Source organism: Pygocentrus nattereri, chromosome 18 (assembly GCF_015220715.1).
Source record: "Pygocentrus nattereri isolate fPygNat1 chromosome 18, fPygNat1.pri, whole genome shotgun sequence".
Taxonomy (NCBI): domain Eukaryota; kingdom Metazoa; phylum Chordata; class Actinopteri; order Characiformes; family Serrasalmidae; genus Pygocentrus; species Pygocentrus nattereri.
In genome coordinates this window covers 38,075,828-38,102,131 of record NC_051228.1, presented here as the reverse complement: position 1 = coordinate 38,102,131, position 26,304 = coordinate 38,075,828, and the positions used below count along the sequence as shown (strand labels likewise).

At 44.1% G+C, this 26,304-nt stretch overlaps 1 protein-coding gene across 3 annotated transcripts in view; it reads right to left on the bottom strand.

Moving 5' to 3' along the window:
• Positions 1 to 3,283: 3,283 nt before the first annotated feature.
• dchs1b (dachsous cadherin-related 1b) overlaps positions 3,284 to 26,304 on the bottom strand; it is a 178,894-nt gene continuing 155,873 nt past the window's right edge. For 2 of the 3 annotated variants that reach the window (XM_037547268.1, XM_037547269.1), the window contains exons 12-22: positions 23,281 to 23,520; positions 17,920 to 18,045; positions 17,613 to 17,822; positions 14,946 to 15,812; positions 12,933 to 13,046; positions 12,515 to 12,726; positions 12,174 to 12,325; positions 9,621 to 9,751; positions 9,089 to 9,375; positions 7,513 to 7,654; positions 4,765 to 7,367 (exon numbers count right to left, since the gene is read on the bottom strand). In XM_037547268.1, coding sequence (XP_037403165.1) covers positions 4,765 to 7,367; positions 7,513 to 7,654; positions 9,089 to 9,375; positions 9,621 to 9,751; positions 12,174 to 12,325; positions 12,515 to 12,726; positions 12,933 to 13,046; positions 14,946 to 15,812; positions 17,613 to 17,822; positions 17,920 to 18,045; positions 23,281 to 23,520 — 5,084 coding nt within the window. Of the gene's footprint in view, positions 7,368 to 7,512; positions 7,655 to 9,088; positions 9,376 to 9,620; positions 9,752 to 12,173; positions 12,326 to 12,514; positions 12,727 to 12,932; positions 13,047 to 14,945; positions 15,813 to 17,612; positions 17,823 to 17,919; positions 18,046 to 23,280; positions 23,521 to 26,304 lie in introns of all 3 variants that reach the window. The other variant, XM_037547270.1, reaches the window with a different exon arrangement.

Genomic DNA, 26,304 nt, shown 5'->3' with positions numbered 1-26,304 from the left:
TTTACCTTCACAATGAATCGGAAAAGATTAACTGGCACTTTGTGTTATAGTAATGCCTGTCGTTACTGTTGCGCTGCATTCACACCGGCAGCAATGCGACAGAGAGGCCATTCATTTTCAATTAGAGCTGCTGATTTCCGGCAACTGGCGGCTGCACGAGCTTTGACCAGAGAAATTCCTGCTCTGTAATGACTTCTGTTTTTCTCAGACACTAGAGGGCGCTCCCAAGCGAGTCTAAAATGAATGGATTGGTATGGAGCATTTGATCAAAATCATAGTTTAGAAACGCTTAAACATTTTTAATATAGAAGAATGCGATTGTTTCCTGACACAAGAGCTTCTAAACTTGAGCTATAGGAGTTTAAAACGGCGCCTCGTACTTTCATGACGTCATTGAGTGCGAACAGCCAATGAGCTGCTCCGATCGTAAACCAATCAGCACTCAGTAGCAGTAATGTTAGCATCCTGCTGCCCTAAACCCGTTTACTGTAGAATAAAGGAAATATACAGGTGAGTTTTATTTGTTTTTTAGTGAATTACATTCTTCTGCTCTCCAAAATGAAAGGAACGTTCTGGGCGAGTGATTAGAAACTACTTTAACTTCTCGTTTTAGCCGTTGAACTCCACTCACTCCCATTCACTGAGGACTCGCTCTGCTGTTTTGCAGTCCTGTTTTTGATATTGGGGAAATAGGAAGCGGCCGGGCTCCTCATGAACCAGCTCTGGTATAATTGCTAATTCACCCTTTAACCTTGAAGATTGGCAAGCAGACTGCTGGTCACATAGCAACGCAGACAACAGTCACGTCTAGCTGGTAGCTAACAAAGCTCTACTTTTGTGGAAAAGTATCCTGTGAAAGAAGTCGTCATAGTTGAGCTGAAGCCTAAAGCAAAGCAAACTATCTGCGTTTTGATTGATATTATACTTCTAAGCCTATACTAGGACAATAACACATACTGACCTATATTTGTATGCAAGAAGCTAAAATGTTGCTTCAATAAAATGGACATAAAATGTTGTGTCTCCCAAGGTGGTCAGATTTTTGTTGAAAGGATAGATTTTGTTTTCCTGACCCCTGAGTTAAGCCAACCTTTGAAAGACTCAAATACTATTATTATAATTTGGTTTGTTTTTCTATTTGTGGTACCACAATATGTTAGACTGTTATGTTATTCCTGACGATTCCTGTTTTTTTTTTAAATGTATATCATGGCATTGCCCTTTTAAGGTGTGAATAATGTTGTTTTAGAAGTATAAAACGTCTTAATAAAATAAAATTAAATAAATAACAGCACTTACAGTTAAACAGGGCAGCTCTAGCAGGGAGGGAAACTGACTTAGTAGAATGGTGGCATCTTATGACACTGAGCTTTTTGTATGACCAATTCTACTACCAGTGTTTTTCTGTGGAGATTGCATGACTGCCTGCGATGGACTGGTGACCTGCCCAGGGTGTATCCTGCCTTCCGCCTGATGACCGCTGGGATAGTCTCCAGCACCCCCCTGAGGGAGAAGCGGCATAGAAAATGGATGGATGGATTGCACGACTGCATGTTCTGGCGTATTTGAAAGGCTATTATAAATTATTAGAATATTATTGTGCAGTTGAGTCTATTTTTATTGACTGGCCTTAATTTTTTTTTTTTTTTACAAAAACTCATTGTTACTGATACTGAATATTCAATTAATTGTCAATTGGTGAGTAGATCACTTGAACACCATCATAATCAGTAATAAAGATAAAGATAATAAATAAGATAATAAGATAATGAAGTTATTTCTTCACAGGGTGGCGACTACACTCTATTCGATAGGGTGAGGAGCTCGGCCATCAGGGAGGAGCTCGGGGTAGAGCTGCTACTCCTCCGCATTGAGAGGAGCCAGCTGAGGTGGTTCAGGCATCTGATCCGGATGCCCCCTGGATGCCTCCAGGGGTGTGCCAGGCACGGCCTACCGTAATAAGACCCCGGGGTCGTCCTAGGACCTGCTGGAGCGATTACATCTCCAAGTTGGCCTGGGAGCGGCTTGGGGTCCCCGGGAATGAGTTGCGGGGGACAGGGTCATCTGGCGTTCTCTGCTCTCCCAACTGCTACCATGACCCTATCTGGACTAAGCGGTTAACGATGATAATGATGATGATTATGATGATAATCAGTAAGGACATTCTGAAAAAATGAACTTTTTGGGACACGTATCACGCGTCTCATGTAAGTCTTTGTAAAAGGAGCTTAGGAAACCTTTTTCCTCCCAGGTCCGTAATGCAGGACAAGGCAGACACAGCAAGAATAGCAGTATTCTTTAAGGATTCCATCGAGTCACATGATTCAAATTCTTCATGGTACACTGGAGAAATAACATTGAATTTCAGAGAGCTGGACGTTCTAGCATACTCTTCTACTGTATTCTGGCACTGTACCTCGAATATGCCACATGTGAAAGCCGTGATGAAAAGCCTCCTTCATGCTTCTCCACAGAACCGTTCAATAAGGCTGGAACTGACACCAAAAAAAGAAACAAACCATAGAAGTTCATCATGAGCCTAGTGGTAAAACATCTTAGCATTAAAACTGAAAAACTTGCAAAAACAAATCCTTGTGATTGTTACTAATTTTCCATAAATAGCTCGGCCATATGCATCCTCTAATATTCCAAATATTCCTCTTAAACAATTGTGTTCCTTGTTGCTCTGTGGCACATTAATGGAGCAGAAATCCCTGCACAGCTATGCAAACAAGCCTGGCCACCATATGAGAACAACACATTACATAAACAACAATTACATAAATCAGCATTATATGCATTTTTTAAGCACGGTATCTGGTGAGGTCCACACGCAGTGTTCATGTGAGAGTTTCCTGCTGCCAAACACAGTCGGTTAACCGTGAGAAGTTATGGGGTGCACTGTATACATGGCATATGTAGGTTGAGTCCATCTTTTGCCATCTGTTTACCTGCCAGATGCACTAGCAGATGCAACTTCCCTAAAGTATAAATTCATTCTAAAAATACTTCATTTCTCCTAACCATCCCTGGATGTGCTTGACGGCCGTGTTTACGCACTGTGCTCTCAGCTGTATGCAGTCTCAGGCCAGTGCTGGCCACTGGAACATACTATTTCCAGGCAAATAGCTTTTTAATGAAGGACAAATTTGACTTTGACCTCTGCAAGTCTTTCCTGAAAGTCAGATGATTAAAGCTTGTTTAGGCTTCAGTTGCTTATTATATCCCCTGCCAGGGCTCCATTCAACTACGACGGGAAAAAAAAACGAATATTTTGACAAAAGAAATCAGTAGGAATTTAATGGTTCCTTTAAATATATGTACAGATGATTTCTACCACTCTGCTGCCAGACCCCTGGCAGCTGTCTTGGGTCAAACTTGTTTCAAAATGGATTTATTCCACACCCTTAAACAACAGAAGGTCAACTTTTAATCGTAACTGCATTAGACAGTCTAACCATTTCACGCCCTCCTTTTCCTTGGGGCTAGAAAAGGGCCATTCCAGCTTGAGGCAGTGTTGGTATTAGGCATGCACCAGAGGTAGCCAAACAGTCCTCAGAAGACAGGCGGACGTCCAGGAAAACAGGAGGACGTCCATTTGTTGTAATCTTCTTTGCAGCGGAGAGTGTACAGGGATAGAAAAGAATATTAAAGCCTTTACTTTTCTAAATGTCCAAGATTTATCCCAGAATGTCATAATAACTCCAGGACTGTTGGCCACTACAGGTGTGGGCAGCTTCCCTGGTGTTTCACCCTCATTGACCCTTTGGATAAATATGGAAGCACATGACTTGAAGACTAGCAGGCACGTTTTTATTACCTGCCAGAGGAACCAAATGATCAAATCTCCCACTCCTAGAGTCAGAATAATCACACACAAGCTGACATACAAAAAGCAGTGAGCAAGGGCTGTTTTTCTTCAGTTGGCACTGTGCAGGAAAACTTTTCACATAGACCTTTTCAGTCTCTTTGCTGTATTTTCAGTCATTTTTACTGAATAGGCCACAAGACAAGTCTCAAACATTTCCATGTCAAGCTCCACTATGATGCTGGACGATCTAGCGTTGAACAAAAGGAACAAAAGTAGGAAAAAAAAAAGTATAATATAATATTATGAAACATGGATACTCTCAACATCTTCATGAACTGACCTTAATATAAATAATTATCAAAACACAACACTCCCCAGTCATTCACATCACAGAGCAAGAATCACAACCATACATACTGATGATATCAACCACTATACAACAATAAGGCTTACACACTATGGCTAGAATACATACAAATATACAGAATGTAAATGCAGGGGAACAGTTGAAAATACATTTGCGTATATAAGTCAGCTACCACGTGCGTTTGCAGTGAAATATCTTTCATACAGTTCAAACGGGGTCCAGAAAGTGTGGTGATAGCAGCCATCTCGGACAGACTCTGCAAAAACACTGGGGCTTCAAAGCAGTCATTCATCAGTATCAAAAACAAAAGAGCACTAAAGCCTTATCTCACTGGCCAGCCAGCGAGGTGACACAAAACAGCATACAAATCTTCAAAACTCTACATTGGCTCTGATGAAGGGTATCGTCATTTCACAGCAACAGTTTATTTTTTAACCCTTGTTAGTGTCAGTTACCAGAAACCTGTGTCACGCAGACAGCTATGAAGCGAGTCCCTTTCCGCTTTTTTACAAAAGTCCTTAGTGGTTTGCACGCTTTTTCTAGACAAGAGGTCAATGCACCTCACAATGTGGAACCTGAGGCAGAATTAGATCCTCATCTCTGCCTCATCATTGTGCTCCAAGGAGTGCTCTGTGGTGGTAATCATGGAAGCTGAGGGACCCTGTGTGACACCAAATGGGGAAACTGCTGGTGATCGAGCTGCCAGAGGGGACAGGGAAGGGGAAAAGCTGGGGGACATGGCTGCTGATGAAATGGAGCCTTCGTGGCTAATAGGAGAGCGTCTTAGGGACGCTAGGTGTGGAAACGTCCGTGCCATGGCAGGCTTTGGTGGAACAGACTTGGCACCAGGGTGAGCTACAGAGGTAATGAGAGGGGGTGGATCAATTCTGGGTTTAGGATCCGTCTTGGCTTTAGGTTGGAAGGGTCGCCGTGGGTTGTTAGGGGGTATGCTCTCATCCTTCAGTCTTGCGATTTCCGTAAAGACATTAGCAAGGGGTTGGAACTGCGGGCACCAGTTGAGAAGGTAGTCCCAGTTGTAGCTGCCTCGCAACTCCTCATCACTTGCGACAATGGCTGTAAGGGACCCATCTACTGAAGGTTTGCCATCCTCAGGGAAGGCATAATCCTTGGGATGGGATATGTTCAGCCCTCTGCCCACTCCAAGGTAGCCACCACTTTCATCTCTGTAGATTGGGAGCTGCCCTGAGAGCAACGTGCCGCTTAGGCTCCCCAGCTTCTTCCCTTTGAACCACTGGCTGGCATCCAGTGCCCCTGGTTCACAAGAGATGTCAGAGAGCTGGTCTGCATCCTGCTGGATTCCGGAATCAGGTCCCCGGGCAGAGATGTGCTCTTGCATGGAAGAGGTGATGCTAGCTACTCGAGGATACTCGTTTATCATCCGGATCTCATCGTCTTCTGCAGCCTCTGCGGATCCTCTGCCACTGGAGTGCGACGGATCTAAGGAGCCCCCTCTGGTGTAGGAACCTCCACCTCCTCCCTGATCTCCAGCATACCCAGGAAGGGTCTGGTGGTAGATCCTTTCTCCACCAGCAGATTTGGAATCGTCCAACTGCTGCAGTGCGGTGCCTGAATCCACAGTATCAGTGTTCTGCCCTTTCTTCTTGCGCCTGGACTTTACCAGATACAGTGCCACTGCAATTATGACTAAGATGACTATTACCCCAAGAGAAGCTGCAATGATGCTGATCAGGAGAATGTTAAAGTCAGCTGCAAGTCCAAAAGAAGTGTTGGTGACGTCAATGGTAAGTTGGGCAGTTGTGACTCTTGAGGATTCTAGAGGACTGTGGGCAGTAACATCCATGGTCATTAGGCGAGTCTCCCTTTTGGAGCGGCTTGATCCACCAGAACTTCCAGAGCTGTCCATTTTGAGGTAGATCACACCAGTGGTCTTGTTCACCTCAAAGTACGGAGAGCTGCTTGGGAAAGAATAGAGCACGATTCCATCCACACCACCATCCTCATCCATGGCTTGCACCTGCCCAATACTCTGGCCCTTTTTGGCTCCTTCTGGCACTTCGAAGGAGAAGGCTGAGGAAGTGAAGATCGGATCATACTCATCCTCCCCGGTGACATAGACTTGTACAGTGACTGTGGCAGAGTTGTTACCTGCATCAACAGCTAAAGCCATGAAATGAAAAGAGTTCACCTTCTCAAAGTCAAAGGCTTGACGAGAACGCACCTCCCCTGTATTCTGCTCCACTGCAAAGAAGTCTTTTCCTTGACCAGGTCTGTCTACTATAAAGTATTTGAGCTGTCCATAGATGCCCGTGTCATGGTCTATGGCATGCAACACTGTGACTGCTGAATTAGGGGGTTGGTTTTCTCGAATACTTGCAGACATGGTCTCAATAGGGAAGTAGGGCCTATTATCATTGACATCCTTCACCTCCACATTGATAGGAGCCAGAGCAAAGTGACCATGACCATCTGAGGCTTGAATGATGACTACATGGGAAGGCTGAGTCTCTCTGTCTAGAGGCCTCTGCAGTCGCAGTGCTCCAGTCCACTGGTCTACAGAGAATAGCTCCTTCTCATCTCCAGAGCTAATGCTGTATTGGATCTCTGCATGGGGTGCTGAATCTTGATCAGTTGCAGACAGTCGTAGGATTTCAGTGCCGGCTGCAGCTCCCTCACTCAGAGCCACTATGTATTCAGCGTGGCTGAATACAGGAGGGTTGTCATTGACATCAATCACAGTGATGACAGCAGGCACACTGGAGCTGCGCTGGGGAACACCACGGTCTGACACCACGATTGTGAGGTTGTAACGAGATGTTGCCTCAAAATCCAGCTCTTCTGCCAGGATCAGTGTGCCTACTGTCTGAAAGCCATGACCTTCAATGAAACGAACACTGCTCTCGATCTGAAAGGCGTTCCCGACATTTCCACTTGCGATGGCAAAATCAAAGCCTGAGTTTTCTTGTGAAAGGTCACCGTCCACCGCTTCCAAGGTCAGGATGGTGGCTCCAGGGAGCTGGTCCTCAGACACTGCAGCTCTGTATTCTGATTGATGAAACGTAGGGGCATTGTCATTCACATCTGTGAGCTGGACCTGGACAGTGGCAATGGAGGACAGAGGCGGCTTTCCACCATCGCAAGCCTCAATGACCACACTCACGGAGGGGCGCTCTGGGTCAAATTCAGCTTTCTGGCTGATGAACAATGTGCCTGTAAAGGTAAATACACATGGAAGTTGCTTAAATGGAAGTGGAAGTGTGATATTAGTGTTAAGCATTTTATTTGCACAGTACAAACACCATAAAACAAAAAACGTGACAACATCAAAACAGAAAAAATAAGAACGACACTGTACCGTTATTGGGGTCGATATAAAAGCCATCCCGGGATGACGACATCACTCGATAGGTGACCCTTCCATTCTCTCCTGAGTCCCGATCTGTGGCTGTTACTGTGACTACAGGACTGCCTGGAGGAGAATGTTCTGGCAGAGTCACCTGGGAAACCACAACAGAGCAATAACTAGGTATGCTGCATTTCAGTGTAGGGTCACAAGCAACGAACATTTTCTTACTCCTTTATCCCCCCCGTTTTAATAAATAGTTCCTTCTGCAAATGTTGATGTCATTTCCTTAACCACCACAGAGTAATAAGCTTAATACAACATCCACATCCAGATTCATTCATCTATTAAAATTTTTATGGCTGCGAACAGCAATTCTCTGTGTATTCTGGAATATGCGCTCGGGGTAAATTTATTTGAACTGTCTATCAAATTTAATAAGGTGCGAAAAGCTGGGAAGGTCATCTGTCTGCACCTGATGAATTAGTGCAAATTAGCACTCCGACTTTTTTATGAGGAAAATACAGCTCCAAATAAATCTTCAGAAAAAGCACAAATAAAGTGTCGGGAAAACCTCCCATTTCTCTCTGATTCCTTACTCTCTTTTTCCATTAAATTGGTAACCTAACACATGAGTCTGTTAGGACAAGTCTTAAATAAGAAATGACACTAAAATAGAGAAAGTGTTCCAATAACTGAGCCATGCTGATGCACAGTTTGTGAAAAATGCATCTGGGTCATTTTACAGAAACATCTGTTTTTGTGTCCCTAGTGTTTATAGACCTATTACAATTACAAAACAATGTTAGGGTTACAATTTTAAAAAATATTTTAATATAAAACAATAAGTTATTTTAAGAATTATACCTTATTGAGCCGTCACGTTAGCAATATTGGTTTTAAATCAATTACCTAGAATTCCAAGCACCACAAAAGAGCTCGTCCCCACAATCATGTGTGAAGGCTGAGGCCACATTTTGAAGAAAAAAACTTTTTTTTTGCTATTTTAACTACAGTAATCTATCATGACTATGGAATATAAGAATTAAATGGCATAAATAAAACAAATGGCAAATAAATATTATAAAATATATAATAAAAGTTCCCCAGGAGGCGTGTCACTGGTGTTACCGTGTAACAAAAAATCTCTTATTTTGAAATAAAAGTCACACCGATGACGTCACTCGACCTCCTCTGACCTGTTGTCTGAGGATCTATGAAGAAAAGCTCATGGTGAGTCCACTGTGTCTCTCAGTTCTCAGAGATCTTCTCATTCAGCTCATGATCTCATATGAAGCTCTTAGCTGACGTCACTGGTGCGACCGACTTTATTCTGAGGTCATTGTTAAATAATAGAAACACAAATGGATTAAATTCCATATTTTAGTGGACATTCCTGATGGACAGCGTGTGGTTTGATGCTCTGCAGCAGCCGTTTTGTAAAATGCAATTTTCATTAAAGATGACTCTGGTGTTACTTTTCTTGTGTGTTACACCAATGACGGTAACACCAGTGACTCCTGTGGACAGATGGAAAAGTGGACGTTTCTGTGGAATTACAAATCTAGCCATTATTCCTGCAGTTTACCTGGTACAGGTCTTGTGTGAAAGTAGGCACATTGTCGTTCACGTCCTCCACCAGTACAGTGAGATTGGCCTCACTCTGGTGCTTAGAATCCGAGGCTTGAACTGTTAGAGTGTACCACGTCCTCTCCTCAAAGTCCAGCGGAGCAGTCAGAAACACCCTGCCGTTATAGCGGTGAATTCCAAACTTGCCCTGTGAGGGAGTGTCCAGACGGAGAGAATAAGACAGCACTGGGCCCGAGTCCACATCGTTCCCCGTTACCATGGTGATCTCAGTGCCGATAAGTGAGTCTGGGGGAGAGACAGAACACACTCTCAGCGGGTGTACGGTGAAAAGAAACAGGTATGGCCTCAACAGCCTCGCATGCCCATAGGGGTTCAGTGAAGGAGGCTCCAAGCAAGGCTTATGTGGTTATAGTGAGGATAACGAGGAGTAGTGGGCTGTTATTACTCAGGGAGAAGAATCTAATGATTCATTCACAGGAACAATCAAAAAGTCAGAACAAAAGTCAAAAGTCACACGTCAGCTGACTCACTTTCTGGCACTCGCACTTCTCTCGGCAGGGGGATCGTAGGGCTGTTGTCGTTGAGGTCGACGATGATGACCGTTAGGGTGGCTGAACCAGCAAGCTTGGGGGTGCCACGATCTGTTGCTGTAATCACTAGCCTGATATGAAAAAAGAGACAGATCAAAGGTCAAGAATGAGACCACCACAGACCCCCCACCCCCAACACCACCGCCCCAACAGATCCCCCCGCCCATACATATCATCTCTCTTCACTATCAGTTAAACGTTTTATTTATAGAGTATATTTAAAGCCCGTATCACGGAAAACCTCATTTTAAGTACTTTTATGATTAAAAAATGTTTGTAAACATAACATTTTTCCATGTATGGAAACTAAGCTGTAAATACAGCCTATTTATTACAAAGCAATTGATCTGGGCAGTAGATGCTTATTTTCTCAGATGTTTTACATCATGTTTACCTCGTAATAACAGCCCAATATTATTTGTAGTAATCAGCCAGGACCTGGTTTACATAATCAGTTCCTATTCAGGTTAAATTAAGTGTGCTGGTGACAAAAAACGTTAGCAAATCTATGCTTCCTAGAGAAATCTGGAATCAAAGTTTGTTCTTCAAACAATCTCGCCAGAACCACTTTTTTTGAAAATACAAAATTCTTGTTACTTTTGACTGCGTTTATTTGCATCTCTCTGATTGATACAGGGATTACATGACGTGCAGAAACACACATATTGCTCCGATAGATGGTTTTAAACAGCAGAAGCCGAAGACTTTTGCACAGTACTATATATCTGCCTGTTCAGTCTACAGAAGTCTAGTCCCACCCATTCACATTACAAGGAGAGTTTCAGGCTGAACAGTTCTTTGAACAAGGCACATTTACAGGCAGCCAATCAGAACAGACATAATTTCTGTATATGCATTAATCTTAAAGGCAGTTACAAAAGAGCCTGTTTAACTTCATGGAATAAGAAGAGGTAAACTATGTTGCCAAAAGTTTTCACTCCCCCACCCAAATCACTGAATTCAGGTGTTCCAGTCACTTCCACGGCCACAGGTGTATAAAGCCGAGCCCCTCGGCCTGCAGACTGCTTCTACAGACATTAGTGAAAGAATGGGTCGCTCTCAGGAGCTCAGTGAATTCCAGCGTGGTACCGTGATCGGACGCCACCTGTGCAGCAAGTCCAGTCGTGAAATTTCCTCACTACTAAATATTCCACAGTCCACTGTCAGTGGGATTATAACAAAGTGGAAGTGATTGGGAACGACAGCAACTCAGCCACGAAGTGGTCGGCCGCGTAAAATGACAGAGCGGTCAGCAGATGCTGAGGGGCATAGAGCGCAGAGGTCACCGACTTTCTGCAGAGTCAATCACTACAGACCTCCAAACTTCATATGGCCTTCAGATCAGCTCAAGAACAGCGTAGAGAGCTTCATGGAATGGGTTTCCATGGCCGAGCAGCTGCATCCAAGCCTTACATCACCAAGCGCAATGCAAAGCGTGGAAAGCGCCGCCACTGGACTCTAGAGCAGTGGAGACGTGTTCTCTGGAGTGACCAATCACGGTTCTCCTTCTGGAAATCCGATGGATGAGTCTGGGTTTGGCGGTTGCCAGGAGACGGTACTTGTCTGACTGCATTGTGCTGAGTGTAAAGTTTGGTGGAGGGGGGATCATGGTGTGGGGGTGTTTTTCAGGAGTTGGGCTCGGCCCCTTAGTTCCAGTGAAAGGAACTCTTAAAGCTTCAGCACCAAGAGATTTTGGACAATTTCACGCTCCCAACTTTGTGGGAACAGTTTGGGGACGGCCCCTTCCTGTTCCAACATGACTGAGCACCAGTGCACAAAGCAGGTCCATAAAGACACGGATGAGCCAGTTTGGTGTAGAAGAACTTGACTGGCCTGCACAGAGTCCTGACCTCAACCCCATAGAACACCTTTGGGATGAATTAGAGCGGAGACTGTGAGCCAGGCCTTCTCGTCCAACATCAGCGTCTGACCTCACAAATGTGCTTCTGGAAGAACGGTCAGAAATTCCCATAAACACTCCTAACCCTTGTGGAAAGCCTTCCCAGAAGAGTTGAAGCCGTTATAGCTGCAAAGGGTGGGCCGACATCATATTAAACCCTATGGATTAAGAATGGGATCTCACTCAAGTTCATATGTGGCTCACACACGAGCCAGACGAGCGAATATTTTTGGCAATATAGAGTATCTATATATCTATAAGTGTATAAGCATATAGCCAATGTCTATTTTAATGCACATCCCTTTCCTCCTGCTCTGTCTAAAGAGAGAACAGTTAAGAAAAGTGTCACCAGCAAAACCAAATATGTGGGAAATGAAAGCCTCACAGCATGATAGAGATCAGGGGGAGCACTTCTGAAACGAAACACATGGCGAAGACTGCAAGGTCCTGAACGCATCACAAGCAGGCTGATAACGGTGTGTAAGGGGAGGACGAGTACATTCCTCAGAACACAGGGAAATAAAAAACCTGCGGAGCTTCGGCTTTACTCGCCTGCCAAACACGCCGCACATACACAAAAAAGCAGCACTCACTTGGTCTGCATCCAGATCTCCCGGTCCATGATGGCAGCTGTGGTGATGCTGCCGGTCAGAGGGTCGATCTTAAACAAGCCGCTGCGACTGGAGGACTGGATGGAGTAGGTGACCTGACCGTTAGGGCCTTGATCCACATCCTCAGCTACAACCTGATGACAGACAGCACAAGCTTTAAGGTTAATTCGGTGCAAGACTGCAATAGTATCATAATGCCAATTTGAGACATATTCAAATATGTTCATTTCTAATGCATTGGCTAAATCTGTATTCAAATGCTGGCTTAATTTATTAGACCTTCGCTCATTTGTCTGGAAGGTACAAAGAAGACTGAGAATAACCTGAATAATAGGAGAGTCGTAGCCCTGTGCCTCCCGCATGTATGCCACGTAGTTTTGCAGCTGGAAGCGGGGCAGGTTGTCATTGACGTCCTGAAGAATGAGGTTGACAGCCATGAATGAGCTGGAAGTTGCAGTTTCAGCCTTCACCACTAGGCGGAGTCTTGGAGTGTCTTCGAAATCCAGGCCACTGGAGCTCTGAACCCAAATCTCACCTGTGAACAAAAACAGGGATGGCACAGATAATCAGCTGTCTACTATTACCACTTTACATATTCCCTGTCTGAGGTAAAAGCTCAGCTTAGCTTCACACCTGACCATATACATGAATCAGTGGTATATAAACCTTAAATGAAGATCCCAAAAGACCTGGGAGGGCAGCATTGAACTCAACCTGAACTTGAATACTGTGGCAACTCACCCGTGCTGGAAGCGATGCTGAAGGACTGCTGTCTGTTCCCACTGAAGATGCTGTATGTGATGCCACTGCGGGTGCCGTCCGGGTACTGCGCCTGGGCCTGAGCTACTGCCGTACCTAAGGGAACGAAAGAGCCTGCAGCTCAGCACAGCAATCACATTCACTAGACCTGACAGCCTGAATTCCAATGTGACGCCTGTGAGATTTTGCCAGAGAACGACGACGGAGCTTTCAGCATTTAGGCACCACGTTAATTGTTAACTTAACTGTGTAATGTTTGTGCTTTAATGTCTATTTTAAAGGCAAATTGACAAATAAATCTCTCTCTCGGTCCTCATGACAAAATGAAAACAAAACCTGTCTACAATAACAACTCACGCAAGAAATTATGTGACAAATTATTATTTGATAATTCACAGTTCACAGTCATTTTGAAATTCAAACACAGAATTTTTAATTGAATAATATACATTTTCTGATATGCAAATTAGCTTCTCTCAAATATCGAAGAGTGACGAGACTTTTATTCTCCACGAGAGGACAGTGAAGAACCCGCGTCTTACGCTTTGGGCAGTTTCTTACCTATTTAGCCGGAATAAGGGAGCACAGAAAGACTACTGCGGCTGGCTAAGGGCTACTGCACACTGGATTAGAAGCTCAATGCTATGCAGCTCTTGGGTTCCTCATGCTGCGTAGCACAGCGACAGCACATAGAAACCATTACAGAAAAGTGCCATAATTCATTTCAGACTGTTCTCGTATAGATTCAATGAATCAAAACTTTCATTCAATTAATTTACTAAACTTTTATCAGCTCTGCAAGGAGGGCCTGGGTTCGATTCCCCGGCTGGGTGTCCAGGATCCTTTCTGTGTGGAGCTGGCTTGGTCCCCCCGTGTCTGTGCGAGTTTCCTCCCACAGTCATTTATTTACATTACGAAGGCCAAGGTGGTGTTAGGAGTCTTGCCTAAGGACCCTTATTGGTATAGTGTAGGGTGTTTGCCCAGGTGGGGGGTTGAACCCCAGTCTACAGCGTAGAAGGCGAAGGTGTTACCCACTACACTAACCAACCAACCAGTCCAAAGATATGCAGCTTGTCCAGCTAACTGGACTTCCTAAATTGAATCTGTGTGACTACATATGTCTGTCTGTCTGCACTGCGATGGACTGGTGACCTGTCCAGGGTGTATCCAGCTCCCCCGCAACCCAGAAGGATAAGCGGCTTAGAAGATGTGTGTGTTATCAGCTGATAAACTTGGTTTTTGGAGTGAAACATAATGTGACTAGGCTCGCAATGTCAGCTGAGGTGAAGACATTTGTCTGTTTATGTTAAAGACTTTAGTGCCTAATAATTATAATTATTATTATTATTATTATTATTATTATTTTGGCTTGTCTTGTTTTTTTTTTTACTTTATTTGTTGTACTATCTGCCTGTTATCATAAATTTAAAAAGATTTTCTGCAATTTTTTTTTTACAAATAACCATTTACCTGTTTTAATACAAAAACATGTAAAAGAGACTTTAGTGCCTGTCTTGATGTAAACATCCAGCTACGTCACCTACTATGTATTTGTGGTCTGAGTCTGTGTTTAATGTTGTTAAATAGCATCACCAACGGTAACAGTACAATGCTGAGCGGCATCACTGGTCCTGGTGGTGCTTGCCTGATGTGTCCTGTGTGTGGTAGCCTGAAAAGTCCTATACTTTTCAGATATTTATTTATTTTAGGGGGTGAATGGGGTATTTGTTAGGTAATATCTGTGAAGTAACACTTTACAAAAAAATCCAATATTAAATTTAACTGAGTTGCGCAGCCCAAACAAACACATCAGACAGCAAAGCCCTTGTTAGCTAAGACTATCGGGAGTCTGTTCATTTAAATTACATTCGCCGATTTTCTTGGTTACCAGAATTTTAGCTTCCTAAAGTTTTCATATTGGTTCGGCCCCAAAACTCACCGCTGCAGACTAGAGTACAAACTTTACATCACCAATCACAAGCCTGTTTCACGAACCTCTGGCTGCGTTCTCCTGGATGCTGACGTCTCTGGCGGTACGGGAGAAGCGGATGCCCTGGTAATCCTGTTCCTTCACGTAGATGATGACTACCCCCAAGGAGGACTGGACAGGGTTGCCCTGGTCCATGGCCTCCACAATGAGCGTACGCTGACTCTGGGTCAAGCTGCTCAGCAACTCTGAGGTCTGGATCTCTCCAGTCAGGGAGTTTATGGAGAAGCCTCGCACGGGAACGGCGAAACGATAAAACACGGAGCCATTGGCCCCAAAATCTTTATCTTCTGCTCTCATGGTGGCCACCACGTGGTTGGTGGACACGGTTCTGCTGGACACGTTGATGATGAGGGGATCCTGGATAAAGAAGGGCGCGTTGTCGTTAACGTCCAGGATGGTGACGGTGACCTGGGCAGTGGTGTTACGGGGCGAAGCTGGGGACAAGTCAACTGCGCACACCTGGAAGCTGTAGGAGGCTGTTTTCTCTCTGTCCAGTGGAGCAGCTGTGACAATTCTACCTGTGTCAGGATCTACTGTGAAAGCACCTCGAGCTTCGTGGCTCAGGAAGTACAAGATCTGACCATTCTGTCCATCATCAGCATCTTTGGCTGTCACATCCAGCACGGGAGTCCCAACAGCTGCATCTTCTGAAACATCTATGGTATAGCTACTACTGCTGAACTTGGGGCTGTTGTCATTGACGTCAAGTACAGTGATTTCCACAGTGGCTGTGCTGCTGAGGGAGGGGCTGCCATGGTCTTGGGCAACCACTTGCAAAGAGAAGCTGTCTCTCTTCTCTCTGTCCAGGGGTCGAGAGGTGGACAAAGCTCCTGTGCTGCTGTCCAGCTGAAAGTCACCATCTGGGTCTCCGGCTAAGGAAGAAAAAAGGGGGATCTTAGTAAGGATTTAGGCTGATAAGCACTTGACACTTAAAGTAAATCAAGCCACTCCTAACCCTTGTGTGGTGTTGGTGCGTGTGTTACTCAGTGGTCTGCTGGACCCACCGCATTATTGTTTATTAAATCAACACAGCCAGATCATATATATATGAAAATACCAGATGTTTAAAATATTACAAGTGTCCAGAATAGGGTTCTACTGTAGCAGCTGTAGCCAGTCAGCAGCCTGTCTATGTTGTCTACCTCACACAAACACTAACAGCAGGACATGTAGGAGGCGAACAGAGTGAAGGACACAGCACCTCCACACTTTTACTCCCTGCGGGTTCAGCCCAACACCACACGTTTATATTACTATATTTATATAGTAATAATATATCACTATATTATATAATATAAACGTGGGGGGCTGAACAGAGTGAAGCTCTAAAAATGGGTTATTTTACATGTTCCTCACAGAAAATGAGCAAAGGCCCAGAATCTGAGGCTGAAATAATAATAAATCACATCATTTTTTCTTTTGGTAAACATTGAGAATGGCCCCCACAGCCCCAATCGCCCCACAAGGGTTAAAAATGAGCTGCTCTCTTAGAAATAACAGATTGTTTAGAGCAATGCCGTTTCGGTTTCCTATAGAACCTTTCGCTAAATGACTCTAGAAAGAACTTCCTTGGTAAGTGGGATGTGAAGCGGTTTCAAAGTTTAAAGTTCTATACCAACTACATTCAGGCCAAGAACCATTTAGGAACCTTTAGTGGAGAGCGCTCTGACAAATGAAAAAACGTGGACTTCTTGTTATACATCACCACGTTAGTATGTATAACAGTTAGTTACTGTGCCAGTACAGTCTCATCAAGTAGATCTGCAGGTTTTTGGCCACAGCAACAGCCAAAATGTTTAGGCCAAATCCAGGTTTTGAACTTAAAGAAGATACAGTCCCCTTGATCTTTCTGTGGACTGTTGCTGGTCAGGCTCTATTCAAACACGTCCACTACAAAAGAAACTCCAAGGAGAGGGAAGTATATGGTGCCTTGCGTAGCTAGCTAACTAGTAAATGACAAAAGTGCTGATGTTATCAACTAGACAGGGTGCACGCTTGATCATACGGGGTGATTCAAAAAAGATTCATCTGATTTCAAAGCGCCATATTTTTACAACCATGAGGCGTCTAGGAACCAATCACAATCCAACTGTAAGAGGGGGTCATAGAGATTCTGACTGGCTCCTTCAGTCTGAGAGGAGCTGAGAACCCTGAGCAGAGCGTTCTGCGTTCTCCACGTCAATAAGAGTGAATCCGTCAGAACTGAGCAGTGGGATTTTCATCAGCAGTGAAGCTCCAGCAGCTCAGAGCGTTCGGCGCTGGTTCCACAGCACTGGATGATCTCCGAAATCCCACTGAAAGAGCCGTGAGAGCAGCGACGCCCGACACGCTCAGTCCAGTCTGGGATGAGTTTGACTGTGGTGTTGATGTCGTCCGTCCAGCTGGAGGAGGTTCAGACTGAGACCTTGTAGAATTACATAATAAACTTTATGCTCATTTAAAGTGACTACAGCTCACTGCACTGATCTGTGATGATTTACAGGTGAAATGAATCATTTTGAAATCGGACAAATCTTTCTGAATCACTTTGCATTACAAAATATTGTTTCCCGTTCAGCAAATCTGGCTGAAATATTGTGAGACAAGTTTGTTTTGCATTCATAAACTGAATGAAAAATGACTGAACATCATTCAAGCCAGCAGTGAGTTTTCTGCCACTACAAAAAACCTACCGGTAATCCTGTACTCCAGTCTGCCACTCTCACCGCTGTCTTGGTCAGTAGCTTTGATGATAAAAAGCTCTACAGGTTCGAGGTTCTCTGGCAGCTCCAGACTGTACTGTAGCCTCCCAAACACCGGAGCATTGTCATTCTCATCCAGAACTGTGATATGCACCGTGGCTTTGGCGAAGTTTGGGGGCATCCCTCCATCTTTGGCATACACTGCATCACATATCACAAAGACATCACGTCAGGGATACCCTGAGAAGAACGCTGCATGTGTTGCTTCTTTCCAAAAGATAAGAAAACAGTTCATTACCAGTCACAGTGTAGTGATCCTGCTGCTCCCTGTCAAGGACTTTGGTGAGTGAAATGACTCCAGTGTCAGGAGAAATGAGGAAGCCTTCCACTGTCACACCTCCATAAGTTACCTGCCCGTTAGTACCTGAAACAGAGTCAAAGAACAAGCTGATGAATTAACCAGGATGTATTTCCCTTTTTAAAACAGCACCTTTTTGGTCAGTGTTATACACCGATCAGGCGTAACGTTCTGACCACCTCCTCGTTTCTGCGCTCACTGCCCACTTTATCAGCTCCACTTACTGTATAGCTGCACTCTGTAGTTCTACAGTTACAGACTGTAGTCCATCTGTTTCTCTGATACTCTGTTACCCTGTTCTTCAGTGGTCAGGACCCCCATGGACCCTCACAGAGCAGGTACTATTTGGGTGGTGGGTCATTCTCAGCACTGCAGTAACACTGACGTGGTGGTGGTGTGTTAGTGTGTTGTGCTAGTAAGAGTGGATCAGACACAGCAGAGCTGCTGTAGTGTTTACACACTGTGTCCACTCACTGTCCACTCTATTAGACACTCCTACCTTGTCGGTCCATCTTGTAGATGTAAAGTCTGAGAAGACAGCTCATCTGCTGCTGCACAGTTTGTGTAGGTCGTCCTCTAGTCCTTCATCAGTGGTCACTGTTGGCTGGATATTTTTGGTTAGTGGACTATTCTCAGTCCAGCAGTGACACTGAGGTGTTTAAAAACTCCAGCAGCACTGCTGTGTCTGATCCACTCAGACCAGCGCAACACACACTAACACACCACCACCACCACTTCAGTGTTACTGCAATTCCAAGTCGGAATTCCCAGCTTACGGGTCGTTTTCCTTTTTTTATTTTAGGAGTCAGAAGTGGGGAACTCCAGGTTACAAGCTTAGTCGAATGCAGCATCATTTAGTATGTAATATAGTAATAACAGCTCAGTGGGCCTCATTCTCCAATGTCTCCAAGCTTTTTCTTGCATTCGTTCTTGAGAAAGGCCCTAATAAAAAGTCGACGTCAGGTTCATGACGTGTTCTAGAGGCGCAGGACAGTTCTCACCTTTGAGCTCTTGAGTGTAGATTCTGGTTTTACCCAAGAAAAATTAGAAGTTAGAAGAAGAATTAGAAGAAGAAAATCCCAAATAAGAAAACACTGGCGAATGTCAGGATCTACGTGGAAACTGCGTAAGTGGGTTTTAGAAAGAGAGATCTTCTTAAGGACAGTTGGTTAATGAGGCCCATTGTTCTTATGTTAACATGGCCACCGTTGTTGTGATCTATTTTGTTACAAGCAGATTTCTTCTGTTTTCCCACCGATATCCGATGCACCATTTTCCGGTGATTTTGGCCGAGTGCAAATATTGATCTAAACTATCTGTCTGATGAACAGAGGGCTAAAAATGAATGCCAGTGAATGACTTCTTGAATTGTGATCCTGCAAAGAACCAGAATTGCTATGTAAGTTAATTTTCCAATTAACAGAGGTGTAAAAAAAACAGTCCAAATCTGATTTAAGGACAAGGCAACCTTATTAACGGGCAAACTTGCTGTTTTAGCCTCTGGCACCTTCTCTCCACTGTGGGCTGTAGCTGGCACGCGGCTGCCAGATTGCGTGCAGAGTGAACTGGATTTGGCAGCAGCACCTGTTTACTCCGGTAATGACTCCTGGAGACAGTCTTTACAGCTGCTCTGTTTCAGGCCCTTACACCCAGCCTGGGAGAGAGAGAAGGATCCCCACAATCCTCTCCATATGAGTGATTAAAACCTTCGCTTCTGGTTTTTTTTGAGAAGCATGTGCCCATTTTGTGCCACATTGATCCAAACAACAAATTCCAAAAATGCTGGGACGGGTGTTTCCCGCTGTGTTTCATCACTCTGTCAGTGTTTGGGAACTGAGGAGACGCTTCTGTAGCTCTAAAAGTGAAAGGTTTTCTGATCCTGTTTGATCCAGGATTCCAGCTGCTCAACAGTTCGGGGTCTGTTTTGCCATACTTTTCATTTCATAATGTGCCAAATGTTCTCAGTGGTGACCGGTCTGGACTGCAGGCAGGTCAGTTTAGCACCCGGACTCTTTTAATACAGAGCAGTGCTGCTGTAATACAGTCAGAATGTGGTTTGACATCGTCTTGCTGAAATAATCAAGGCCTTTCCTGAAAAAGACGCCGTCTGGACGGAAGCATATGTTCCTTTAATGGACTTTTTCTATCATTACACGACTTTAACATCCTTTGGTTTCCCCGTCCCACCTTTTTTGGAACATGTTGCTGGCATCAAATTCAGAATGGGCAAATATTTTTCAAAAAACAGTAAAATTTCTCAGTTTCAACATTTGATATGCTGTCTTTGTAGTGTTTTCAATAAAATACAGGGATTCAATGATTTGCACATCATTGCATTTTGGTTTTATTTACATTTTGCACAGCGTCCCAGCTTTTTTCTTTTTTGGAAATGGGGTTGTAGAAGGAAATGCATGAGAAGAAAAGCTGATAAACACACTGTGAGTGGAAGGATTTTCAAAATGTTTTAAGTAGAAATGAGCATGAATTTTTCCGGTTTAATGTGTATAATATGTTCAATCTTATGCACAACAGCCACTAAATGCAGTTTTTGCATCTTTTGGGGGGCCCTGAGTTGAACTATGCGTTTTTTTTTTCACTGACGTTAATGGAATATATTGTGGCCGCTGTGCACGGAGCCGAAAGGAGATACTGTAAATAAGTTGTTGTTGCTCGTGTGATTGGTGCAGCAGTGTTATTTGTGCTTTGATATGCTAGGCTGTGGGTTGGTGGCTGTGGGTCTGTGTTTCGCCGTGGACTGGAGTTGTGTAGCTGTTCATGACCTGCCCAATTTTCCAGGCTGTTCAGTAGCACCGAGCGGTGGTTCTCCCCTGCTGCTGTGCTCAATAAAAGAGCATTCACTTGAAGCTCTAGGGCTACGTTCACGCAGCAGGTAAAAGTGGCCCAAAATGTGATTTTCTCACCAAATCTGTTTTTTTTTTGTCGGGCTGTTCACAATATATTTCAGATATGATCTGTATGCGACATCAGTCTGGACAGATCGGCGCTTAACCTGACCTGCATGTGCAAAAGAACAGAGCTTCGCGTAAACAATCATGACTGCCAACAAATGTCAGTCGCTCCCGGAGGGTTCAGTGCCATCTTCACAGGAGCCGTCATGAATGTGTTGGAGCTCGCTGTAAAAAGGCCATGGTCACTTCTTTGGTTTGTGTCCTTGGATTCTTGGCCCTTAGACTTCTCCTCTACGCTGAAGCCTCGTTCTCCTGCGGCCACGTTCGGTCATTTTTCCAACATTTCTTTGAACACAGAGCAGTTCCGATAAGTTTCTTCTGATTTTTGTACAGAAACATCAGACTTAATGTTTATGAGGTCTCAGCAGATCACAATGACGATGAAAGTCGGGTTGAATTGACATAAAAGTCGTATGAATTCCAGTCTGGCCGTTCAGACTGAGTCGCATTGCCGCATATCGGATGTGTTGGATTTCAGTACCACATATGGAAGTGTCCCAAATCGGAGAAGAGAACGTAAGATTTAATCTGGTTTTGCTGTCCACATCTGTGTCACATGTGAAGAAAAAGATCCGATTTGGGCCACTTTTGCTTGCTGTGTGAACAAAGCCTTCATTTCCCGAGTCTTAGTCTTCACTGACGCCACAATATTTCATTGGAAATACGTAGAATTTACAGCTGGATTTTCCTCATCATTTTAGTGAGCTTAAATGCTATTTTTTACCAGATTTTCTGCTGTGAAGAACGCTGCAGTTGTGCTTCAGGTTTGGTCTCAGTGTGGCTGTCCTTGTGGAAAGGTGTGGATTGATTCTCTCCTTCCTCCTTCACCCCCCAGTGCTTGTTCACATGTCACACTCAGAGAGCCAACAGTGTCCTATTTAATCTGATAACTGAGTCATGGGGAAAGCTATTTTATTCAATTATACAAAAGAAAAATATCCAAGTTGATTTCCATTCTGCTGGCAGAATGGCCAAGAGGGAGCCTAGATTAAGAGACCCTTATTAGTCCCTCAATGGGGAAATTTCACCTCCGCATTTAACCCGTCCGTGAAGTGAAACACCACATACACACTAGTGAGCACACACACACTAGGGGGCAGTGAGCACACTGACCCGGAGCGGTGGGTAGCCCTATCCGCAGCGCCCGGGGAGCAGTTGGGGGTTAGGTGTCTTGCTCAAGGACACCTCAGTCATGTGCTGTCAGCTCTGGGGATCAAACCGGTGACCTTCTGGTCACGAGGCTGGATCCCTGACCTCCAGCCCACGACTGCCCCAAAAGAAAGAGGTTGCCTACAGAAAGAGGTTCAACGGAAAGCTGTTGAGACTGTGGCATTTTCCTTGCAAAATCTGCTAAACTGAAGGAACAGTTGACAGAAGCACTAAACTGGGCGTAGTCCACGCATTTTATCCTGAAGTTGTGATATCAGCATTTGCATACTTTAAACCACCTTTGGGCCAAGAGTGTACTTTTAACCAGTGGTTCTCAATTCTGTCCTCAGGGACCACTCAGGGGGTCCACATTTTTGCTCTATCCCAACTCCTACCACATGGGCTAGAGCAAAAATACGGGCCACCTGGGGGTCCCTGGGGAGCACTGTAAAGCGTTATTTGTGCCAAACCTATTTATCATTCCAAGGGTGGTATATATAGTGGACGTGAGTGGACGAGTGAACATGAAGCTGTGGCTAAATGAATTCAAAGTATCAGTGAAAAGCTCCTCTATATTCCTAAAAATGCTACAATTATTTTTCTTGCTTTCTTAACCCTTGTGTGATGTTCAGGTCTGTAGGACCCATTTTAAATGTTTAGCAAAAGACTGATTGAAAAAAATGATTTATTCTTAAATTTATTATTATTTCAGCATCAGATTCTTGGTATTTATTCATTTTCTGTGAACAACATGTAAAATAACCCATTTTCAGAGCTTCACTCTGTTCACCTCCCCACACATATATATTTCACATGTGGTGTTGGGCTGAATCCGAGGGGAGTAAAAGTGTGGAGGTGCTGTGTCCTTCACTCTGTTCTCTTCCTACATGGCCTGCTCTTAGTGTGTGTGTGTGTGTGTGTGAGGGTGGACAACATGGACAGGCTGCTGACTGGCTACAGCTGCTACAGTAGAACCCTACGCTGGACACTTATGATATTTTAAACATCCGGTATTTTTACATGAATTGTTATGGCTGTATTGATTTAAAAGCCATAATGTAGTGGGTCCAGCAGACCACCGAGTAACACACACATCAACAAGATTAACTGTAAAAACCAAACAATACAAGAGAATTTCAAAAGGTGTAAACCTGTGATGAGCCAACACTATGAATCGCCTCACCTTGATCTCTGTCAGTGGCAGATACGGTGAGTACAGAGGTTCCGGCCGGCTGGTTCTCTCTGACGTTGACCTCATACTCGCTCTTCTCAAACCAGGGAGCCTCATCATTCACATCAATGACCTGCACCGACAGCACCTGCGTAGTGGAGTGCTGCGGTGTCCCGTGATCCTCAGCGACGATAGTGAGATTATAGCTGTCCTGCTCCTCACGGTCCACAGCTTTGAGGATGGAGAGGGAACCTGACGCAAAGCAGAAGGGAAGAAAGCTTGAAGGAAGAAAAAAACCCATGGCTTCTTTAGAGAAATTAAAAATAAAACTTTACTGCCAAAAGGAGAGCAGGATACATTTAATAAAACAGATGTTGTTCTAAAACCTCACGACCAATGAAATTCTTTATCAGTTGTTTCTGCATTATGTGGCAAACGCACTCGGTCCTGTTCTCCATAACGTTCATACTCCATAAGCTCCATTCAGAAGCTGGGCGTCGTGTGAGGCTGTAGCTCTTCTCTCCAGTCTAATAGACGGTGATGTCATTTTAAACCCTTATAATAAAAGAAGCTGAACTTTGTTTTTCTACTGAAAGTCGACCCGTTTTTCCCCAAATCTGGGCCCTAAACTATAAACAGACGGCGTCTCTTCAGTGATCTGCTCTGGAAACATCACTTTTAGAGAACAACACAAAGAGCGGTGCAGATTTTTGGCCTTCAGCAGTAAATCGTAAGCATGTAGTGACATGTGGAGATCATAAAACACATGTTCTGATCATTTGAGGAGCTTTTACAATAAATAAATACATTTATTTCATGGAGTTACTGAAATTTGCCTTATTCAGTTAAACTCAGATGGACAAACCCTGGAGAATAAGACGTTAAGTTAATCTTGAATTGTTATGTTGCTTAGCAACCACAGCCTAATGCTTACTACCTTGAAAAAACTGTTCGTTGTTATTATTACAATAAATGGCTATTTATTGAATATGTGTGTATAACTGCTGAACAACACCCCTTAACCATGGTAAAATCACTGTAATACACAGCCTATCGGGGCTGCTTTAACAATTTGTCCCATGTTCTTGTGTTTTTATGTTTTTCAGCAGTTGTTGCATTGACTTTGAGGGATTGTATAAATCACATTTTACAAATTATAATAAAGCCATGGCCAATATACTTTATACTGCCACACCTGCATCCACCTTCATCAAAGGAATGGTTCAGCTAAAAATCGAAGTCACACAATTTTCCACATAATCCAGATTAAATCAATCAGCCAATCCAGGTGTTGTCAGAGTTTCCCTCTGTGAATAGCTACTGGGTGAAGTTTTGATCGTTAAGCAGTTCACAGTTGTACTGTGCCCTGGAGCTTAATGATTCCCTGGATTAGAGGGTTGAGGGAAGTTTTGTGGATGTATTTACACAAAGGATTTGGGTGACTATTGACAATGTCAGGCTCATAGCACTACACTAAAAAAGCTAAATCTGGACATCATACATGTCCTGGCTGACCGACTACATCTGGGGTAAGTGGAACATTTTTTCCAAAGCATTCCCTGAAACACTCACAGTTCTCGTTCTTCAGTAAACACGCTCTACTCGGGGTTTTAGGTTCTTTCAAAGAGTTCTGTATGAAGGAATGATTCGGTTGTTATTAATAAACTTAATAGGATGCTGAATCATTGCTAAAATCAAAAGAAGGTAAACCCCCGAATCTCGTAAGCTCTTACAGGCCGGGATCAGCGTCTTTTCTTACCTTCTCTGCCTGGGAAGTGCATTATTTACATGCCGTCGGCAGCTGAAAAGACACAATTATCTTCCCTCCACCACAAAGTAAGAGAAGTGATAAAGCAGTGGCTTTTCCCTCACTCACACAGCCGGGGTAGAAATATTTCCCACTCTTCTCACTCACGAACCACATGCCCTGCACACGCTACGGCAGGAGCCAAAAGACTCAAAGGCTTGACTTGCTTAGATTTCCAGGATTCTATTACTACTAAAAAAGTCAACCGCAGGATTTTCAAGCAGAAACCAGAGTTTTATTGCCCAATTGACTCCCCATTCTGCTTTCCTCCGTGATAATGCCTCTGTGTGCCACTACATTCACAGAGAAAGTGCTTTTTTGCTGAGGAGATAGAAGGTCCACCGTTTCACTGTCATCAGCAAGAAGGTTTTGGGGGTCTCCCAGGGCAAACACAGCCTGCCTGCCGGCCCTATATTGCCCTATATTGCTGAGCGTTTACGTGGGTCCTGACTTGATTAATAATTCACAAAGCACACTTCAGCCCTCAACACATCAGTGCCTTGTGAAATAAGCTTCCGCTCTAAAGTTTGAAAACTCTGCTTTTGCGCTTAAGGATAGCACAAGACGACCGCCAGACCACCTCCTCTTCCTCATCCAGTCAAAACCCTGTTAAGCTTTAATCCCCCAAGTCTGGTCAATATCAGTTCATTACCGCTCACCAAGACGTAAACTCATGCCTAATCCCACCCTGGGTTGCGCCACTGCAGCAATGCATATAACGTGTCTGATTTAAAACAGAAATGAAATATCAGCCCATATTAATTCCTAAGCCGTTTTGACATTAATGGAAGGAAATCGCCTTCCAGCTGGCAGCTCTATTAGGTGTCTCTGCCTTTCTAATCCTATTCAGAGTAAGCACTGAGTGGGGACCATATTATGAGCCTTTGATGATGGAGAAATTTCAAACTAATGTATACATGCACATCAAATCAAAAGGGTGCGGTAAACCTAACCAAAATAAAACAGCTCGCCCATTTATAAGCCCTTAGAGACAGCCCTCTCGCCTCCTGCTGAATGACTTTTGGGACTTTGAACCAAATGAACATAAAGCTGTGGTGGGAAATGGGGAGAGCTGGGAAAACGGCTGTTCCTGAGAAAGGACCGTCTTACACCAGCAGACGTTCCTGATCTTCAGTCGACTAATAAATAACTAACACAGTCGTGGAAAACATCGCACGGGCTGTCATGTCACTACGTAATGTTATATAACGCTACACTTTATAGCGTGG